The sequence below is a fragment of the Cryptomeria japonica genome, chromosome 9 (genome assembly GCF_030272615.1).
Source record: "Cryptomeria japonica chromosome 9, Sugi_1.0, whole genome shotgun sequence".
NCBI classification, from domain to species: domain Eukaryota; kingdom Viridiplantae; phylum Streptophyta; class Pinopsida; order Cupressales; family Cupressaceae; genus Cryptomeria; species Cryptomeria japonica.
The window spans coordinates 300063485-300083153 of record NC_081413.1 but is presented as its reverse complement, the minus strand read 5'-3'; the positions used below and the strand labels follow the sequence as shown (position 1 = coordinate 300083153).

General features: G+C 36.2%; 1 protein-coding gene across 2 annotated transcripts in view; it reads right to left on the bottom strand.

The window, feature by feature from the left end:
* The window catches only part of LOC131079584 (pentatricopeptide repeat-containing protein At1g07590, mitochondrial), an 85654-nt gene extending 85067 nt beyond the window's left edge, over positions 1 to 587 (bottom strand). Inside the window, exon 1 of one of the 2 annotated variants that reach the window (XM_058017573.2) lies at positions 15 to 587. In XM_058017573.2, the coding sequence (XP_057873556.2) occupies positions 15 to 332 (318 nt within the window). In that variant the 5' untranslated portion in view covers positions 333 to 587. The remainder of the gene's footprint in view (positions 1 to 14) is intronic. The other variant, XM_058017574.2, reaches the window with a different exon arrangement.
* Between the last annotated feature and the right edge of the window lie 19082 nt (positions 588 to 19669).

The window sequence follows — 19669 nt, the reverse complement described above, 5'->3', positions numbered from 1 at the left end:
AGGAGGGAGGAGACCTGGAGAGCGCGGCGGTCCATAAGCAAGTTTCTCAAGCGATTGATGGAATGAAAAATATCGCCCCTGCCAACTGGTCTCCCTTCGCCCATCCAACTCTGGAATGCCAGCGAAACGGATTTCGTAGGCACCCTCTCCAACCGTGAAGAGAGGCTGTTCCCTTTCTCTTTCTCCTTCTCTTCTTCATCTGGAAGGCCTCTTCCGCAGACCACTGTTGAACTATGAAAAGGGATTCGTAACTCTGTTGAAAGGGTAGACGAGGAAAGCCACCAGTATCGTTTCGTTTTAACCCAAATGCTGTGGATCTGTGGGCGCAACATTCTGTGCGGCACCTATTTTGTATTTTCTTTTCACAGCCCAAAAGTTTGGCCTTCAACATTTTCTTTTCATCGTATGCCAGATTTATTATCTGAAAAATTTATTATCTATAGCCTTTTACCTTACAAACCAGTAGAGGGTATATGCAAAGTTGTTATATGAGAGCGGTCATGATAAACAAGATGGTAATCAATGTCAATATTTAACCTTTTACCAGTGAAGATATCAAACACGGCATAAGGAGGGTTGTTGCGAAAGACACAGTTGCAAGCATAATATCTTAAATGGGGTACTACGTATCAATCGCATCTTCAACAATGTCATTCAAGAGAGTTACCATAAAATTGGACAACCAGTAAAGTGATTTTTTTTACAAAAGCGGTGATCTAAACAATTCATCAAATTACCCCATTATTATGGTCAACCTTTTTTTGGGAAGTTGTTTGAAAGCATGATTGACCGAAGGATTAGTAACTCAAAAAAATAAGAAGGAAAAGAGCCAAAGGACAGGTTGGTTTTAGACCAAAACTTTCTACTATAAATCATGGTGTTACACTTAGGTTCTTGGTTGAAAAAATATGGAATACTCAAGCGGGCAAGGCTTGTTGCTACTTTGTAGACTTTAGAAAAGTCTTTAATTCAGTATCATGGGATAATCTATGAAATAGGATAGAAGAATTGGGAGTTTCAAATATGCTTAGGATTACAGTACATAGGCTATATTAGTGGGTCAAGGCTAAAATCAAAACCTCAAAGGGAATGTCAGAATGTTTTGGCAGTGATATTGGTGTCAAACAAAGTTGTTGGCTTTCCCCAACATTGTTTGAGTTGTATATTGATAAGTTAGAAGAATGGCTAAACAATACTAGTAGAGGGGTTCAGTTGACTAATTATGTAATAAAGCTACTTCTATATGCAAATGATCTCATCTTAATTGCTAAATCTACAAAGGGTCTGAGAGATCACCTAAAGACGCTTGAAGCCTTTTGTCAAGAAGTAGGGATGCAAGTGAATATTAGCAAGACCAAATTTATGATCTTCTCTTTTAGAAGAAATAAAAAGACACAAGATGATTTTCTTTTTGAAAGCAGACTGTTGGAAGTGGTGAATGAGTACAAATATCTTGGACTCGATTTTCACAACAAGCTTAACTGGGAAATGTGTAGAGCAAAAAGAATTCGAGGTGGATGGAAAGCATTGTACTCGCTACAAAATAGGTGTACAAATGTAGAACTTTGGGATTGGAAAAGCAAGAGAATGTTTTTTGGTCTACTGGTCACTCCAATGATTCTATATGGATGTGAAATTTGGGGCAGTAGTATGTCAGATCAGAAATTGAGACAACTGGAAAGAATTCAAAAACATCTAATCATAAGTAGTTTCAAAATTAAAATTGTTGTTTCATATGAGATTCTATTGGCGAAAACCGGCACCTATCTCTTGGAAGCTTTAGTGATGGTTCGTTTGGTAAGTTATCTAAAGAAGACTCAAAATATGGAAAAGCATTGCTAACCTAAGTTGATTATGGAGGAAAGACTAGATAGAAGGAAGAACACATGGATAGAACAAAATGGCAAATGGATGAAAAAATAGGACATGAGTATACAAGAATGCCCAAACACCAATGAAGAAATAAATAAAAATGTGAAGGAAAAATTCAGGAGCAGGTTATAGACAAATATAAGATGGATGTAAAAAAGTCTATTATATCATAGAATTAAGCCCCACGGGAGATCATGAAAAAAAAGCCTATGTAGAACCAAATATTAAATGGAAAGCAAAAATACTAATGGCTCGGTTAAGAACTATCTCTCATCACTTGAGGTGTGAAATAGGTAGATGGATGATGCCTAAAGAAGAGTTGGAAAAGAGGATATGCTTATTTTGCAACATAGGAGCAGTAGAGATGGAGCAACATTTTGTTTTGAAGTGCCCAACATACAGTGACATCCTGGCCATTTATGAAGACATTTTGAAAATGGACAATTTAAACACTTTAATTGAAGAAACAAAATTTGAAAAAATAGCAAATTTGTTGATTAAAATTCACTGCAGAAGAGTAGATCTTGAGAAGAGGTTACATGCAGATTAAGGACGTGATACCCTAATTTTGTGGGGTGTGCACTGTCTGTGGGTCCCATAGGCTACTTTGGCCTCATGGGCATTATTAAAATCCTTCATTTCATCATTCCAATGATGGATATTTGTACCTCTAGCTTTTCTTTTATTCTCTTGCAGTTCTTTAATTCAATCATCTTTCTATTTAAAATGATGATGAGTTCTCAAGTTCTCTCAACTTTTGAAGCTAATGGATATTTGTACCTCTCTAGCTTTTCTTTTATTCTCTTGTCGTTCTTTAATTCAATCATTTTTCTATTTAAAATGATGATGAGTTCTGTCAACTTATGAAGCTAAGAACCAGCTGAGAGGATATTTACATATTTGTCTATAATGGTAGGCATCGCACTTCATAATGTAAGTGTTTTTCTCAAATTTGACTGTCCAAAAGTGTAAAAATGCACACCTTTTCTTCCCATGCATTTTATGACCTTTTCCTCCCTCTTGTTTCACATCAAAGTCGATGAGAGTTAGTCCTTAATTGAGCAATAAGAATTTTGGCTCTCCAAGGAATATTAGCCTATGTGTACACATTTTGATGAAGATCACATGTAGAATTGAACTCCTCAATATAATATTTCTTCTTTCTACCTAATACTTTTCCTATGTACACTTGTTGAACTTATTCATAACATAAGCCTTTATCTCTTTGTTATTCATGGGGAAAGCATTCAAGTAGATATTTCATTTATTCATCCATTTGTCATTTTGTCTCATCCAAGTCTTTTTTCTCTTGGTCAAGTTGTCATTGAAAACAACTTTAGGCCATCTACCTACTTCCATTTGTTCTTTTTTTTTTAAATATCTTATGAGACACATTGTAGCAATTGCTTTAATAGGAGTTGCCCCCATTTTCGCTCAGCATAATATTATAGGTAAGCAAACATTTTATTTTGAACTTGGTTGTGATCAAATGCTTTTGGATTTTCTTAATTTGTTTCCACTTTGAGTATGAAGTGTCACTAGCCCACAATTCACACCCATAGAGCACTATCGGGAGCACTAAAAGCTCAAAAAGCATCTATGAAGTTTTCCAATACCATAGTTTGCCTCTCTACATCTATTTTCAGTAGCATATAACATTTTCCATTCTATCAAAGTTCTATTCTTTTTACAAATGCTCCCAACTAGGCTTGTTAAAGTCAATCCTGAGGTAATTGTACTTAGTAACTTCTTCAAGAAAGTTGCCTCTAATATAGAATTTATGTTGGCTTAAATGCTTTCTTCTATTGGATAAAATAATGAATTTAATCTTTTTGATATTAACTTGCATCCCCACTACAGTACAAAAATGTTCAAGGGCATATAAGTGCTCTTGTGCAACCCATGAGCCAATTTAGCAATCAGAATAAGATCATCAACACAAAGAATAAGTTTTATCACAAACTCTCCCAAATGAATACCATATTCACCTTACAAATTTAACCATTCTTCAAGTTTTTCAATATATAAACCAAAAAGAGTAGAGGATAAGGGGCACCCTTGCTTGACCCTAATGTTGCTCCTAAATCTTTTTGAAATGTTTGCTGAAATTTTGATTTTGACATTAACCTCTTCATAAAGTCTATGGATAGTTTCTCTAAGTCGTATATGAATCTGATATTTCTCAATTCTATGAGATAGCTTGTTTTTAAGGACTGTGTTGAAAGCCTTTTTGAGATCAACAAAATAATAAAAAATGTGTTCCCCTTTCTCTCAAATGTTTTCAATTATGCGTCTCAAAGTAATTGGATAAACAATCATAGAGTGTGTAGGCTTGAAACTTGCTTGTCCTTTTGTACACTTTTCTTTTTCTTTTTCCCACTTGTTGATTCTATTTTATGTGTACTATAGTAAATTGTATCCCTTTACAATCTCACACTCACATTGGACCCACCTTGGTGGTTGTGCCTAAAATATACTTGGTTCATCTATGATTATGCTCAGTTTGGGGACCATTTACAGTATCTTGGTTCAATCCCCTACTTACAACCTTTTTAATGGCTTGAACTGCTAAGACTGGGGCACTCAATTCCCTTGTCTTGGACTAGAGCACCCAATCCCCCTATCTAGGACTAGAGCATCCAATGCCCATGTTCTAGACTAGGGTATGCAATGCCCCTATTCAAGTAGTTTGGCCCAAAATTTTGAATTAAGGATGTTGATTTTGCAAGTAGTGGGGAATCGATCTCCAGTGTCGACCTTCCCCAAAAATTAAATTTGAAAAGGTGTAAGTTGCATAAATACAACTCCCTCTCATTTGAACTCTGACAATCATCTGTCATCCTATGAGCATTCAATCAAGCATAATAAAGGCAATTGAACATATATTTGCAATCAAAGAGTCTAGCATTCAAGTCTACATCTTTATTTCAACAATCATGAGTCTACATCTTTATTTCAACAATCATGAGCAATTATGATGTATTCCTCTATGATGAAGTCATGCATTAAGATCATTCTAGAAACATCAATTCTTGTTTGACACTTCAAGCCAAGGGCTTCATATCTAAGGTAACATTTGTCATTTCAAGCATTTCCATTAAGATTACCGTATATGCCCTTTATGAGGATAATCTCTCTTTTCATCAAACATTGTAGTGGAGTTTGATACACCAACATGGGGTTTGACTTATGTAAGCCCCTATATAACACGATATTTTTCCCCTTTTTTGTGTGTGCAGGTTCAAATCTGACAATAAATAGTGCTACTTGAAGTGTGCCCAGTAGATAGTGACAAATGATCCTAAAATTCGAACAAGAAGAAACACTTAGACTAGGGCACCCTCCAATTGCGTCTGGCACTTTTGGGCTATATTTTAGAGAGATGGATCTACAAGACCTCCTCATTAGGAATCTAGAACTTTCTGTGTGCACAAATACCCTCAAACTGGGATGCCCTCCAATCGTGTCTAACATTTTTTAGCCCAGATTGTAGCTACAGGTTCCTATCTCCCATTTCAAGATTTGAGTTTGAGCTATAGTGTTGGCTTTATGTTTTTATTTCTTGTTATTGTTGAAAGTCATCAATTTCTTATCATTTGACCTAGATCTTAAACATTCAATTTATAATCTCAATTCCATTCCATCTCAACAAGGGAACAATCATATCACAAGTGTTCAACTCTCCTATTAGGACTGAAGTTGAATCTTGTCTATTGTTCTCCAATGATATGCCAAATAGAAAAATGAGATCTTAGTTTACATTCCTAGGCTAGGATCTCATTTCCAACATATCATTTTTTGTGAGCCCAACATATCTTATACTTGCATAACTTTTTATTTTCATTTTAAAATCAGATTTATTTGCATGAATTTTTTAAATTTAGATGCAATTAATTCTGAAATTTATTACTTGTGTGCTTACATTCATAAATTAATCACAATATTGTTATCTCATATTTCTTAATTAAGTGGTTAATTGATTATAACAATGCTATATCACATAATTTAATCAGTTGCATTATTGTTATCATTCATATCACTTGATTAATTGGTTGCATCTTTGTTATTTCAATTTACACTTTTGAAATAAATTTTGTGAGATAAATAAAGACATTAAATACATAAACTAATTTCCCTACCTTTGCCTCTAGTTTTCCATTATTTCTTTTTTAGAACAAGTGTGTGTTTTGGGAGCCTGTTAATGGGCCTAAAAGGGTTTATCCTTTACATACTGAAGGTAGGATTACAAAAAGGTCTTCGCCAGAACAATATTGGATCAAAGTAAACTTTGATGGTGTTGCAAAAGGGAATTCAAGACCAGCAGGCATAGGTTGTGTGGCAAAAGATGGTAGGGGACGAACAATTGCTTATTTTAGTGAAAGATTAGGTTGGGGCACCAACAATGAAGTGAAAGCACATGTTGCCTTACTCCCTATTTGTATGGCTAGAAAGTTGAATATGAACAATCTAAATCTTGAAGGAGATTCACAATAGACAAAATCATCTAGATCATTACCCAACTATTATATCTAATTTCAATAAATTTAAAGTCTCCCATGTTCTCTAAGAAGGTAATACAGATACCAACTCCCAAGACAACTGGGCATTTTCCCTCCAAGTTGGTGAAGTTAAATGGTCCTCAATGAACTCTGACATGTCACGGGGTGTGGGATAAGCAACTAGAGATTTTTAATGTGAATGGATAATAATTATTTGTTATGGGAGAAGTTTGATGATAGCCGGCACAGGTCGAATTTAATGAAGGTTATGGATCATCCAAGCTATATGCATTTATTATTAGGAATGCTTGGGTGGATTCAAGCTTACTTGGGAAAATGAAAGGAATCTCTCTACATGTGAAAGGATGAGTGGGGAAGATCATTGTCGAGCTGCAAACCATAATGCACATGGACTGGTTGAGGTGGAGACGAGAGAAAGTGTGTCCAAGGAAAATTGTTTGTGGGTGGTTGGCGGATATGATTTCTCTGCGAGAGTATCTCTAGGATGTATATTTCCTACATGCAAAAAAGCACATTTCTAATTTCAACGGTTATATCGTACAATCATAGTGAAGAGTTGGCGTGCGAAGTAGTAGATGAATTTATTGCATGGCAGGGGATAGATAGACAATAGATTTAATTTCTAAGGTGGATGAAGAGTAGGGCATTGTCAATTTGGTGCTAAGTTAAGGAAGTGTTCCAATGAAGTTTTTCTCATTTGGTGAGTGTTAGAGGGTGGCACGATGTAGGCTAATTTATCTCTTCAGACCACTAAACCCATGGTGGCTTTCTGGGGAAGAATCTCAAATGAACGCCTATCCCATGTCTTCAAATTCTCAAAGGTGACCTTCCTAACAAGGGTGAAAATCATCTTGGGTGATGAATATCTGAAAGACAAATTTCGATATCAAACTAACATCAATATCGCATTTTTTTTGGCTTGGTGTCTTGAGTTTGAATCGAAGGAGCCGGTGTTTTGGCTAATGCATTCATATGTGAAGGATGACTAGTGTTGGGGGTTGGTGAATCTAATAGGGATGGCACGTCAAGGAGAAGGTTTTGTTTGTCCTGGTGGATATTGGATCCATGTCAAGGAATTCATTCCACCTCTGTGACCCTTCTTGTTGTGGATTGCAAACAGAAATAAAGAAGTTAGATGGGCTTAAGCCCAAATCGGCCTACAAGGTGTAAAGCAGTTCCCTAAAGTTAGGGAAGCCCAATTGGTGAGGGAGGAAGTTGAAAAGTGGCTTCCAAGAGAATCCAACTAGGATTAGACAAAGTTTTCCATAACTCCCAAAAAGAAGCGAGGCAGGCCAATTGGTTCCTTCAGTTTGAAATGACAACGTTGTCTATTGGAAGTGTTAGTTGAAAATTTTGCAAACTAGGGAAGTTTCCAAAATTGTGGTTTCAGCCATAGTACGTGAGATTAAATCTCTCCTAATTTATAAGGGAAGGCTCCCCCTTTTGTTTACTACTCTCTTGATCTAGAATACAATACACACTATTATTTATAGTCTAAACATGGGTGGTACATTATTTTATTCTCTCTTTAGAATAGATGTTATTCTCTCCTCTTTTTTCAGAAGAGAATTTACAATCTTGAGAAGTAATGATTCATAAAAATTCAATGTTATACAAAAATAAATTAAAATATGTGAATGAATATACAACTAAAGAAGCAAAGTTTCCATGAAGGTGCAAAGTCCTTTGTTGCTTCTCTGAGACGGGAAAATAGTGTTCAAGCTCAAAGTCTTGCAACCACTATGATCCTATCAACCTCTTACAAATAACTTCTGTAGCCCACAATATTTTCTCGAAATAACAAGATGAAGCTCATAGTATTCAAAATGTTATCTCTTTCACTAATTCCTAATTCTATTAACAAGGGCTAAAATATGACACAAAGTTCACAAACCAACAATTGTTTCTACTCTTTAACAATATCTCCTCAACTACACCTTTACTTAGAAAAAAAAAAGAATTTACAACAAGAATGACATAAGAACACAGTCAACCATAAATCACAATGATTCCAACACAAAGTTTGAGTGACAAATCTTTCTTCTTATTTGATCAAGTTTGAAAAATAACAATAGGAACACAAAGTTTCACTTTTGCTCTTCACTTTGGCAAAGTTTTGTTGCATATAGATCAAAGATTCTATATCCTAGCTCCATATTACAAAGAGCAACCTAATATATATAGGTGAGGTGCAATGGAATAATCTATAAAAACTATGACTAAATCAAAGAAGATTCCTATTTGACTTAGAATTCATCCATGTTCTAGATGCAAAAACATGTATGCAAAATGACACTTGACTAGAGATGCATAAAAATGACTAAGTGCTTGGAGCCTCATCTTGTTCATCTTTGTCTCCGTTTTTCTTCAAGAAATCTTCATATTGTCGCAAGGTAGCTTGTATTTCATAGTCATCTGGTCCCAATGTGTTGAATCTATCATCTGGAGTGGAGTTGCAGAAATGGATTTGAAGAATCCCCGAAGTTGGACAAAAACAACTAGAAATTGCCAATTAAGGTTTAAGAAGTGCATTTTGGACTTATAAGTCTAAGTTTCACTTGGGGAGGGTCAACAATAATATAAGTGCATATCATACATAAGTTCAAATGCACTTATGCAAAAGAGAGGAAAGAAATTGTGTTTGGTGCAAATCAAGGTTATAACTCTTTACACCTAAGAAAGAATCATGGTGCAAGTCAGAGTTACAATCCTGATTTGTACCAACTCTTAGCACTTGTAAAAAACGCAAAAGGAAAATTGTTTGGCTTAGTGTTATAACCCCAACATACACCGTGATGAGGAGACTCGATGTAGATCAAGGTTACATACCTTCTATACATTGTTGGGTAAGGCCTCGGTGTAGGTCGGGGTTATAGCCCCAACAAGCACCGTTTTGGGAGGACTCGGTGTAGGTAGGGGTTACGACCCCGATCTACACCAAAATGGGCAGACTTGGTGTAGGTCAGGGTTGTAACCCCACCTTGCACCAAAATGGGAGGACTTGGTGTAAGTTGGGATTAAAACCTCGACTTGCACCAAAAACAGGACTTGGTTATGAAGTGGTGTAAATCGAGGTTACAAACCCAATTTGCACCGAACCTTAAAATTTTGAAAGGGAAGTGTAATTCAAGGTTACAAATCCAATTTACACCAAAACATAAAAACTAACTTAAAATTCCCAAAAATATTAGAACCTCTGAATCGAGAATTGAGGGTCCTAAATCATGCATGAGGGAGAATGAAGAATACCTCGAAAAACATTCTTAGATCACATGAGCTACAAATTAGACAAATTTTGTAGGGGTTGTTAGCATTCCCCAAAAATCATATGATTTTTATGCATAAAATTTTGAAAATCTTAATTATTTTCTCATTGTTGTCCATTAAACCCTTCACATTCAATTGCTTCCTACTTGTGCTCACTAAATCATTAGATACTTAACCAATATGAGACTTATTTTGCCACTACTATCTATTGAATATTACAATCAATTCCTGAAAAAAATTCAATACAATGTGTTTTCTAGCTAATAAGTCTCACAATGAAACTAGTAAAATTCATGGTAGCATCCTAAAGAAACAAGAGGGAGAACATTATACTTCTCTTTGTGTGAAAGACCCTATTTTGGCAACGTACATTGAACTCTATGATGACAAGACACCATTTCGAAGTAGCAAGAAACACAGGCAAAGTGAAAATAACCCTCTCTAAAAAGTTAAGTTACACCAAAAAGCCTCTTCATCGATGTAACTCCCTTCAAGTCTCACTAAAAACATAAGTGTCAGTGTAACATAGCTATTATGCCAAGTGTGAAAATATCTTGTCAAAAGCATGTGCTACACCAATAAGAAACATGTCATAGTAAGGTGCTTAAGCTACACCGAAGTTTGACTATATATGCTCGTGGGAGTCCAACATGGAAGACAAGATATTAGAGAAGCTCACTACCCATCATTACCGAAATCACTAGTTTTTGGTATAGTAACAGAAGTCTGTCAAGCTCAAAAGTGCTTTACCTAAATGGGGTGTTATGATGAAAGCCTAGTGGGTCCCACGATTATAGAAGGAAGCTAAAGTAATCTACTGACAAAGCCTATAAGTGATATTGTCGAATTACTTGTTTTGACATAACTATTAGGATCGCTAAGGAGTAAGATGGTTACACCGAAAGTCGGGGTTACATCAATGTAAGGGATGTCAGAGAAGTTGGTAAGTGCTACACCAACAAAAATTGGTTTTCGTTATACTTGTGAACAATGGGGAAGGCTAAAATAATTTCACCGAAAAATGTTACTTACACTGAAAAGCCCAAGTGGCGATGTAATAATCCATGAGATCTCTCGACATTAATGTTGCACCAATTTGAAGTCATATCACACAAAATTTTGAATTCAAGTATTAATGATTGTTCTGCAACTACTTCTAAAATGACACAAACTCTTTGGCTTGGATTTAAAAGGGCAATCTCGCACACATTTGATCAGTATAAGAAATATTGAAGGTTACTAAAAGTGAAGGCAAGAGAAAGGGTGAGCAAGAAGCAAGAAGAGATTCAGAATCAGTGCCTCAATTCCAAGTAAGTGCTTGATTCTAAAAAGTACCTTGTCGATTCAATTGTCTATCTCCATTACAATGGAAGGTTACTCCAAAAAACCTAGGGCTAGAAAATAGAAAGAAAAGGATACCAAAGTAGAAATCCCTTAGGAGAGTGAGCTGAAAAAAATAGAAAAGGGAAGGGAGACATTTGAATCAGGACTTAATGGACCAATTCCCAGATTCTAGCCCTAAATCTGAAAGGTCTTCCTAGTTGAAATCAGATGTGTTAGGAGATAGATATTAATATTTGGGGGACATATGGACACCAATGAAAGGATACGAATTGGTATTATATCATTATACAAAGAGAAACAGGGTAGAGCCCATATGCAACCCATGGGTCTACAATATAGGGAAATTGGTAGTTCCTAATGTCTTTGTGAGTGTTAACTTGATAATTTTGCCGGCTAAAAACTATGATCCTAAAACCAAGATAATTTGTGACTTTGTTGGGAAACTACTAGTACCTATAACTAGGGATTTCATGTCCAGTGTGTTTGATCTAGACTTAACCCTATATCAACCAATCGATGTCACACTCTTAGAAAATGAGTACTCCAAGCTTACAGATGTATACAAGAGATGGAGATTGCCAGCTCACAGACCAAAGGATGGAAACAACTTTAGGATATTTGAATAAAATGATGAGCCTCCATATGATTTATATTTCTTTGAAGAATATTTTAGGTATACTTATTACTCCATTTGTTAGATTATGGGAATTGAGGTCGGTATTCTGATGGATATGGCACCCATGATATTGGTTGCGGATGTGCAAACACATGATGCTCGACCTTTTGATTATGTGTCATGGATGGTATATTAGATAAACCATGGGTTAGAGAGAATCAAGAATAACCCTGACGAAATTCATTTTAGACATTATTCTGTGTTGATGCATATGCTTCTATGTGTTAGGCAAGAAATGAGTCTATGGGCTAACAATCTTAGAGTCATAAAATATGACAGACATGAAATGAGGAAATCGGTGCAAATGTGGACTAACATATGGGATCAGAGGTGTCCATGGTCCCAATACCTGTGTTTTGAGGAATATTTTGTCAAGCCTTTGTGTCAACTTCTGGGTCATTCATGTAATTACATTTTAACTCCGAAAATTAAAAAGTTTCTCAGGCCCAAAGAATATGATGAGTGACAATTGGTCAATCACAACTGAGAAGACTGATATGCTTTCAAGGATTATATAAAGATCAGAGTATATGGATTTGAGGGTGGCCCTCTGCTACTCCCAAGAATGGTGCCATAAAAAATTGCTTACCTAAAGATTGTGAGGCAACTAGCCAAAGCAAGCTCTACACATTTAGGAACACATGGGAAATAGTCCCTCATGCTTGGATACTTGTGCTTTGGAGAATTTACTTTTTCTACTAAAGGATATAATCTCATTAAAAACAAATTGTCTTATTATGGCCTAACACAAGATGAACCTAGGGTTGGCATCGATCCTGAAGGATTCATTAGTTCAACTAAGCAATCACAAAAATGCACTCTTATGAGCATGTGCCACTTGAATAAAAATATTTAATCAGAAACTTGGGTGAGGTGAAGGCTATTGACGAATTGGAAGCTTATGATAAGGTCACTAGGGCTAAAGAATGGAGAAAGAACCACAACTTGCTAAAATCTAATCCTTATTTAGACATCCAGGACCATATCGCTCGCATTAATGAAAAAATTGCTCATTTAGATGAAATAGTTGAAGGAATCCCTCCAAGTGTTCTAGACAAAGATGCAAAGAGACCTCTAGGAAGAAGTATACAAGTTTTGACACCTCTTATGCAGTTATCACTACAACCTATTCCCACAGTACAGAGGACATCCGGGAGCATGACCCACCTCATGTTCCAAGAGAAGAAGAGATTGCAGTAGAGGACACATGCGATAGGGAGGACATTAGGCAACTTGTTGGTGAGAAGTTTATTTCGGATGATGAATTTGTCCACTCATAGGAATTAAAAATATTTTACTATAAATATAGGGGGAAAATACTTAGACAACAGGTTGGTGAGGTCGCATAGGAAAATGAAAGTGAATTGCTTGAGAAGTTGCAACAAGATGTTGATAATGAGATTGCCACCATCACCCCCATCAAAGGAAGACAACTCCTATATGATTTTGGTGTACTTATTGTGCCAGGGTGGGATATGAGTCCGGCCATTCTATTTGATAGTTTTGTAAAAAGGCAATGATAACCAAAAGAAAATATTGCCACAAGATATTGACATGATTTACTCAGGTTCGGGTTTTCATCTAGACAAGATGACATTATTGCAATGGGCCTTATATCCTAGAAACAAAATGCCAACTTTATTAGGAGCTGACAAAGTATTTGGTTATATTATGGTGCAAAAATTTAAGGAGATAGATTTGATGGACACTGTAGTCTTGAATGTAAATGTAGCACAATTCAACAAAGCACACATGAAACATGTGGTCAAAGAAAGGGATGTTTATAAATCCAAAAATGAGAAGTCGAAAGAACTCAGGCTACCGTGTGAAGAAAGGTTGAAGGATATCATTGACAAGGAGGAGTTCTCATTTGAATGAGAACAACAGATTGTTTAATCCCTATAAGACACAAATTACTGGAGATATAAAGCTGAGAAGTTTGAGAAAAAGATAAAAAAGATGGAAGAACAGAGGAAGAAAACTACATATGATATGATGTCAGAATCGCTCACTCACTGATTCAATGAAATGATGGCACATGTAAATGATTATTGGATCACAAATGCAGGCACATACCAAATTTTTAAGGAGAATGTCAGGGTTACAAAGAGACTAACTGAGAAAGTGGATAAATTGAGGGATCTTGTTTCATCCAAAATCTCGAAAGAAGCAAAAAGATTGTTGAAGAAGTATCGAGAATACCATGAAGAGATTGAAGAGGACATGGTTCAGTTGGATAAGGAGGGTGTTGAAAGATTACATGTTGTCTTAGGAGAAGAAGATGGATCACTTATACCTCAGGAGCAATGGAGAGATGGGTTATCAGATGAGCTTCCTAAAGCATTGGACAAAATCAATGATGAAGATAGGATCCTAGATAACATGAAGACCATAATGAACTGGTTCTATTGGAAGGAATTTTCTATGAGACAGTTTGTCTCAAATATTCATACTTATAAAGACCAGGATTGCATAGATCGTCTAGGAGTAGTTAATTTTTTTCTTTTAAGGGATTAGCAAACTTGTTTAAGTGATTAAGTTATGTAGTGATTATGGCCATTTACCAAAAGACATGTTGTTTTAAAACTTTAAGGTCTATCCTTATAAAAGGGAGATCATCTTGATGTAAAATACAATTATAATTATTCTGTATAAGCAATATAGACTAGCATGCTTTTATTTCCTATCTTGTGTTAAAGATTATTGTGTGTAATTTTTCAATTCGAGCTTGTTATTTTGATGCTAAGAAATCAAAGGTTGTTTAAGCTCTTTCTACATAATGTGGTTGTTTTATTATTTTCAGTCTGCTACATTCTTGTTTGGAATGAACAAGTTAAATTATTCTTGGGTTGATTACTATGTAAGCCTCTTTCTAGGAAAGATTAAAATTGCCTATATAGTAATTGTCTTGATGAAATTTAATCACTAAGTGTGGAAGGATTAACAACAAATGGTATATTTTTAAAAATGTACAATAAGGAGAATATAGGGAAATAAATTCATAAGACTCTGAATCCAATAGGTGAAGAAGGCACTGGTCAGAATCATACATTTATAATCTCAAAATTTCAGTTAATAACATTTCATTTTTCAGTTTCATAGAAGTAGAAGTAAGGGAAAAGGTATCAGGTCATATCAAATCTCTATGCCAATTTGAGATTGACCTAAAGACAATTTTGCAATCATAAATCTACCTAATTATCATAGGATAAAGATACTTGGTAATAAGGTATACCCACCTAAGTTTAGCAGAGCCTGAAGAGTAGGGAATCACAATCATGTTGATTTATTCTGTCAATTGGCCAGAGTTGAATGTTGAAACTGAGTATAAGGCTTGGCATACCTTTAGGGTTTAGCAACCTGCAATTTTGAGCTCCAAGAGGGGTTATCCTATTTTCGTGAGTTAGCCAAAAACAAGGACAACAACTGGCTCTAAGTGCCTTTATCATCCATTGGGCTATGGATTCAAGAAACAAAAGACATAAATGAGAAAAAGGATGGCACGACTTAACTAAAAACAACTTACTGAAACACAACTCAACTTTGTACAACTGCACTTATTGGAAAGGAAAACTAACCTAACCTAAAGACTAACCTGTATATGGTGAAAATGGATAACAATATTAACGATATTGAAAGGCTGAATGAATTCAACCACAAAACCCTAGCCTAACAACAACAAAGATCCACCATAACATATGAAGATTACCTAAGACAATGCAAATCAAATGAAATCACAAAGATTATACCATCACATGTCCAATAGAGTTTTAATCTCCATTCTTCCTATCTCCATTGATCTTGCTTGATATATTTGCTCTCAGATTTTATGTGCACAAGAGCTCAACAAAGAATGAAATGTGGTTGCAAGTAGGATCACATATGCTCAAAAGCGTAGTGTAGTCAATTGATCAAGTAGTTAGGGTTATTAGGATGATTGATTAGAATGATTGATTAGGGTTTGATAATGAGGGAAGCATCTCCTTATATAGAAGACACTATATGAAATGGAGGGATAAGATTGAGAGGTGTAAAAGGAGGTCGGCTATGATTAGAGGGTAGGTAAAAGAAATAATAAAATAATGAAAGGGGTAGGTAGTGTATGAATTAAGAGATGAATGACATGTGTCATGGGTAGAAAAGGCTAATGAATTAATTAAATAAATAAAGATTCATTTAATTAATAGTAGAAGTGGGATCAATTAAATAAATAAAATATTTATTTAATTTAGGAAAGGGATAATTTAAATAAATAAATGTATTTATTTAAATGAGAAATAAGGCTAGAAGAGGATAAATGAATTAATTAAATAAATAAAGATTTATTTAATTAATAGAAGAATTAAGCTTAGATAATTAAATAAATAAAATGTTTATTTAATTAGACATGACAATTTTAGGTGTCTACATTTTGCCCCTCTTTGAGACAATGCGGCTTGTCGCGTTGTTTCAAAGAAGATAAGATGAACTGATATAGAGTTGCCCCAAGATGGGAATGATATGCCCCCTCAAGAGATTGGATGAAAATGTCTGAAAAGATTGCAGACAATCTCTCGATAAAAAAGAGAGGCTAGAATGGACTAATCGGATAAAGTGACAGAGTCATGGGATAATGAGGATTGACTCGGGAGACGAGGGCTAGGGCTAGGGTAGTCTATAAGATAGACCACGAGGGGAAAACATCCTCATTGTCATCTACACCTCCAAGAGATTAGAGTGCAGAGAGAGAAAAGAGCTGCAACAGTCAGCAGCGATGGCAATGGCTCACAGATTCGATTGCGTTCGTCGATTCCAGAGGCCAGCAGAGGCATGAGAGCCAGTAAGTACCACAAAACCTCCTCGTACTTTGTTGCATTTATTGTTGTCATTAATGCATGCTAGGTAATGTAATAAATGCGCGTTTATGTTAGGAAAGCGCGTTTGTGTCCAAAAATGTGAATTTGTGTCTTTTAGGTCAAATCGGCAGTTCTGTGATGAACATACGCTATCGATTGGATAAGCTGCTGAGAGGATACACTCAAACAGGTCCTCTAGGGAAAACTAGGATAGCAAATAGGGCTAGGATTGACAATTATGTGATAGACCATACGTTGCCAATTAGGAAACTACTCAAGAGGATTCACTCAAGCAGATGCCCTAAGATAGGATAGATCAAGGCACTTTGTGGAACAGTGAGTACCAAGATATAATACTTTGTGATGAACAGTGAGTACCAAGATATAATACTTTGTGATGAACAAGGAGTACTAAAATATGAGCAGCACTTTGTGATGAACAGTGAGTGCCACACACGTAGTACTTTGTGATGAACAGGCAGTACTAAAATATGAGCAACACTTTGTGATGAATAGTGAGTGCATATGTGAGCAACACTTTGTGATGAACAAGGAGTGCTAAACACGTAGTACTTTGTGATGAACAGGGAGTACCACTAGGATAGAAGCAACACTTTGTGATGAACAGTGAGTGTCACTAGGACTGAGATGATTGATTTGTGTGACTGCAGGAGTATTTGCCTATGCTGGAGTCATGGGAGAGATTCCCATTGACTCAGAGGTTGCGACCTGAGCTAACATTTGAGGACCGAGCTGCTATTGAGGTTATGGGTCTGAGATACATTCTGTATGTGCTTGAGTTTTGGGTGAACATGGGATTGCTGACTGCACTGGCAGAGAGGTGGCACTCAGAGACATGTACATTTCATTTGCCGATGGGTGAGATGACAGTCACCCTGGAGGATGTATACAGGATTATGCGGATACCGATTGATGGGGAGTTGATACCCTACGATCGAGATGGAGACAGGGAGGCATTGAGACGAGTGTTTCAGGATCCAGGACTGGAGATGAGGGCTAGACACATGGCATGGGACACGATGATACAGACAGGATTAGCACTACCAGTAGTGGTAGGAGGAGCGATCAGTGGGTTCCTGTGTTTGGATAGGGCGACACAGGGGTTGGCTGCAGAGGACATGGGGGCCAGGAGAGATGATCTTGGGGCGGGTCCTTCTAGGGCTAAGACTTCGTCAAGGCCAACCGGCTCCGAGGGAGGGAATTCATCATAGTCGTAGAGGGCTCCCCAAGTATCAGTATTGTACCATTTTTGTATGATGATGTAGACACCTGCGGGTGATTGTAGCCATATGATTTTGACATCATTATATCATGACACTTTATATATATATATATATATATATATATATATATATATATATATATATATATATGAGATGATTCATCTTTGCGGCAACTATATTCATGTGTACCTATGTGATGAGATGTTCTTATGTGATGCTTATGATATGGATGCAAATATGTATATGATGAAATACAATATTTTTTTCTTTTATGTTTTTATATGTTATGCTAATGCAAATGTGAATGTATGAAATGCGGATGAATATGACAATGCAAATGTAAATTGTGCTAACAAGTGTTGTGTGCAGGATGTGATGCAATTGTGATATCTATATGTATGTATGAAATGCTTATTTGTGGTAATGCAGGTGCAACTACATGAAATGCAAATTTTTTTGGTGTGTCATTATACTCAGTCATGTGATAGCAGGCTATGCGGACTCGAGAAGGACGATGGAAGTCAATCAAGAAAGGGGGATGAAAGACAGAAGATATGAAAGTGAAAGAGCTTCTTGTGCGTTATCATCATTGAGCTTTATTATGGCAAGTAGGTTATGACAATCGAGGCATATGTTCGACCCAAAAAGTCATTGTACCTGTTTGCATGGAGATAAGACAGTCACAAACAAGGAATGCCCCAGTTCACACTAGACTCACAGTGTCCTCATATCCTTGGACAAGTCATAGCATTACTAAGAGACAATCCACAGATAACAAAAGAAAAATAGGTGACGATACCCCATCCTCGCCTTTCTAGTCAAAGACATCCTGGAGATAGAATCTCTAGCCAGAGACATCCTGAAAAAGCTAAAAGACATGTCACCAAAAAGATAAAATCAAAAGAAAACTAAGACTCGACACCAACATCCAATGTAGTCCTCAAGTTTAGTGTCTCTTGTCACTTGTATAAGTTTTATTTGATTGTGGTCACAATGTTTACTTTCACAAAAAGGATAGATAGCATGGAACCATATGTTGTCTGAGTCTGTTGAAAGATTTGATTTGTTGAAGCCCATTGTTGTTGCTGTGTCTCATCTGAAACTGACTGAATCCATGAAACTGATACTTTATTGCGGAGAAGATGAAACTTTATTGCAGATCTGTGATGCAAATGTTGCTTTATTGTGGATTGTGCGCGAATAGACTGAAGGAAGCTGGAAGAAACTGTACTCCTCGAAACATGTGATGTTCTCAGTTCCACACCCATCACTAGATGTAGGATTTGCCTTAGCCACAGATAGGATCTGATTTATTATGGATGGAAAGGGATGAAAAGAGAGGTTTATTATGAATGGCTAACCAATCTTGGGTAGATCAATAACAAGCCATGATGGGAATGGGTAAGTTTATTATGAACGAATAGGTTGTGAGTGTGTGCAAAGTGAAAGGATGAAAGTGAATCCTGAAGGAGGGAGGACCAATGTCTCTACACATGGCGCTGGTGACCCAGTTTTCACCATGGTACTTGCCAAGGGCACCATCGAAGTGGTTTTCACCGTTGGACGAAATTATTTCTCTTTACTTTTTTTGATTTTTCAATGTTTTTTGTGTCACAAGGCGCCTGTTTGCCAGATTTTCACCAAGTAACGATTTTTTATTTTTATAATTTTTTTTGTATTTTTGAATTTTTTTTATTTTTTATTTATTTTTGAATTAGGATACTCCAAAGAGCTATGTGTAAAACTTGTGAAGGTGCATGCTGTTGATAGGATCCTCCAAAGGTTCACCTTCTGTAGTTGAGAGCTGATATGCCCCAGATCCATATGCTGTTGTAATGATGTAAGGACCAAGCCAATTTGGTTCGAACTTGCCCTTCTTCTCTCTGTCTTGCTGATTTTTGGGGTTTTCTC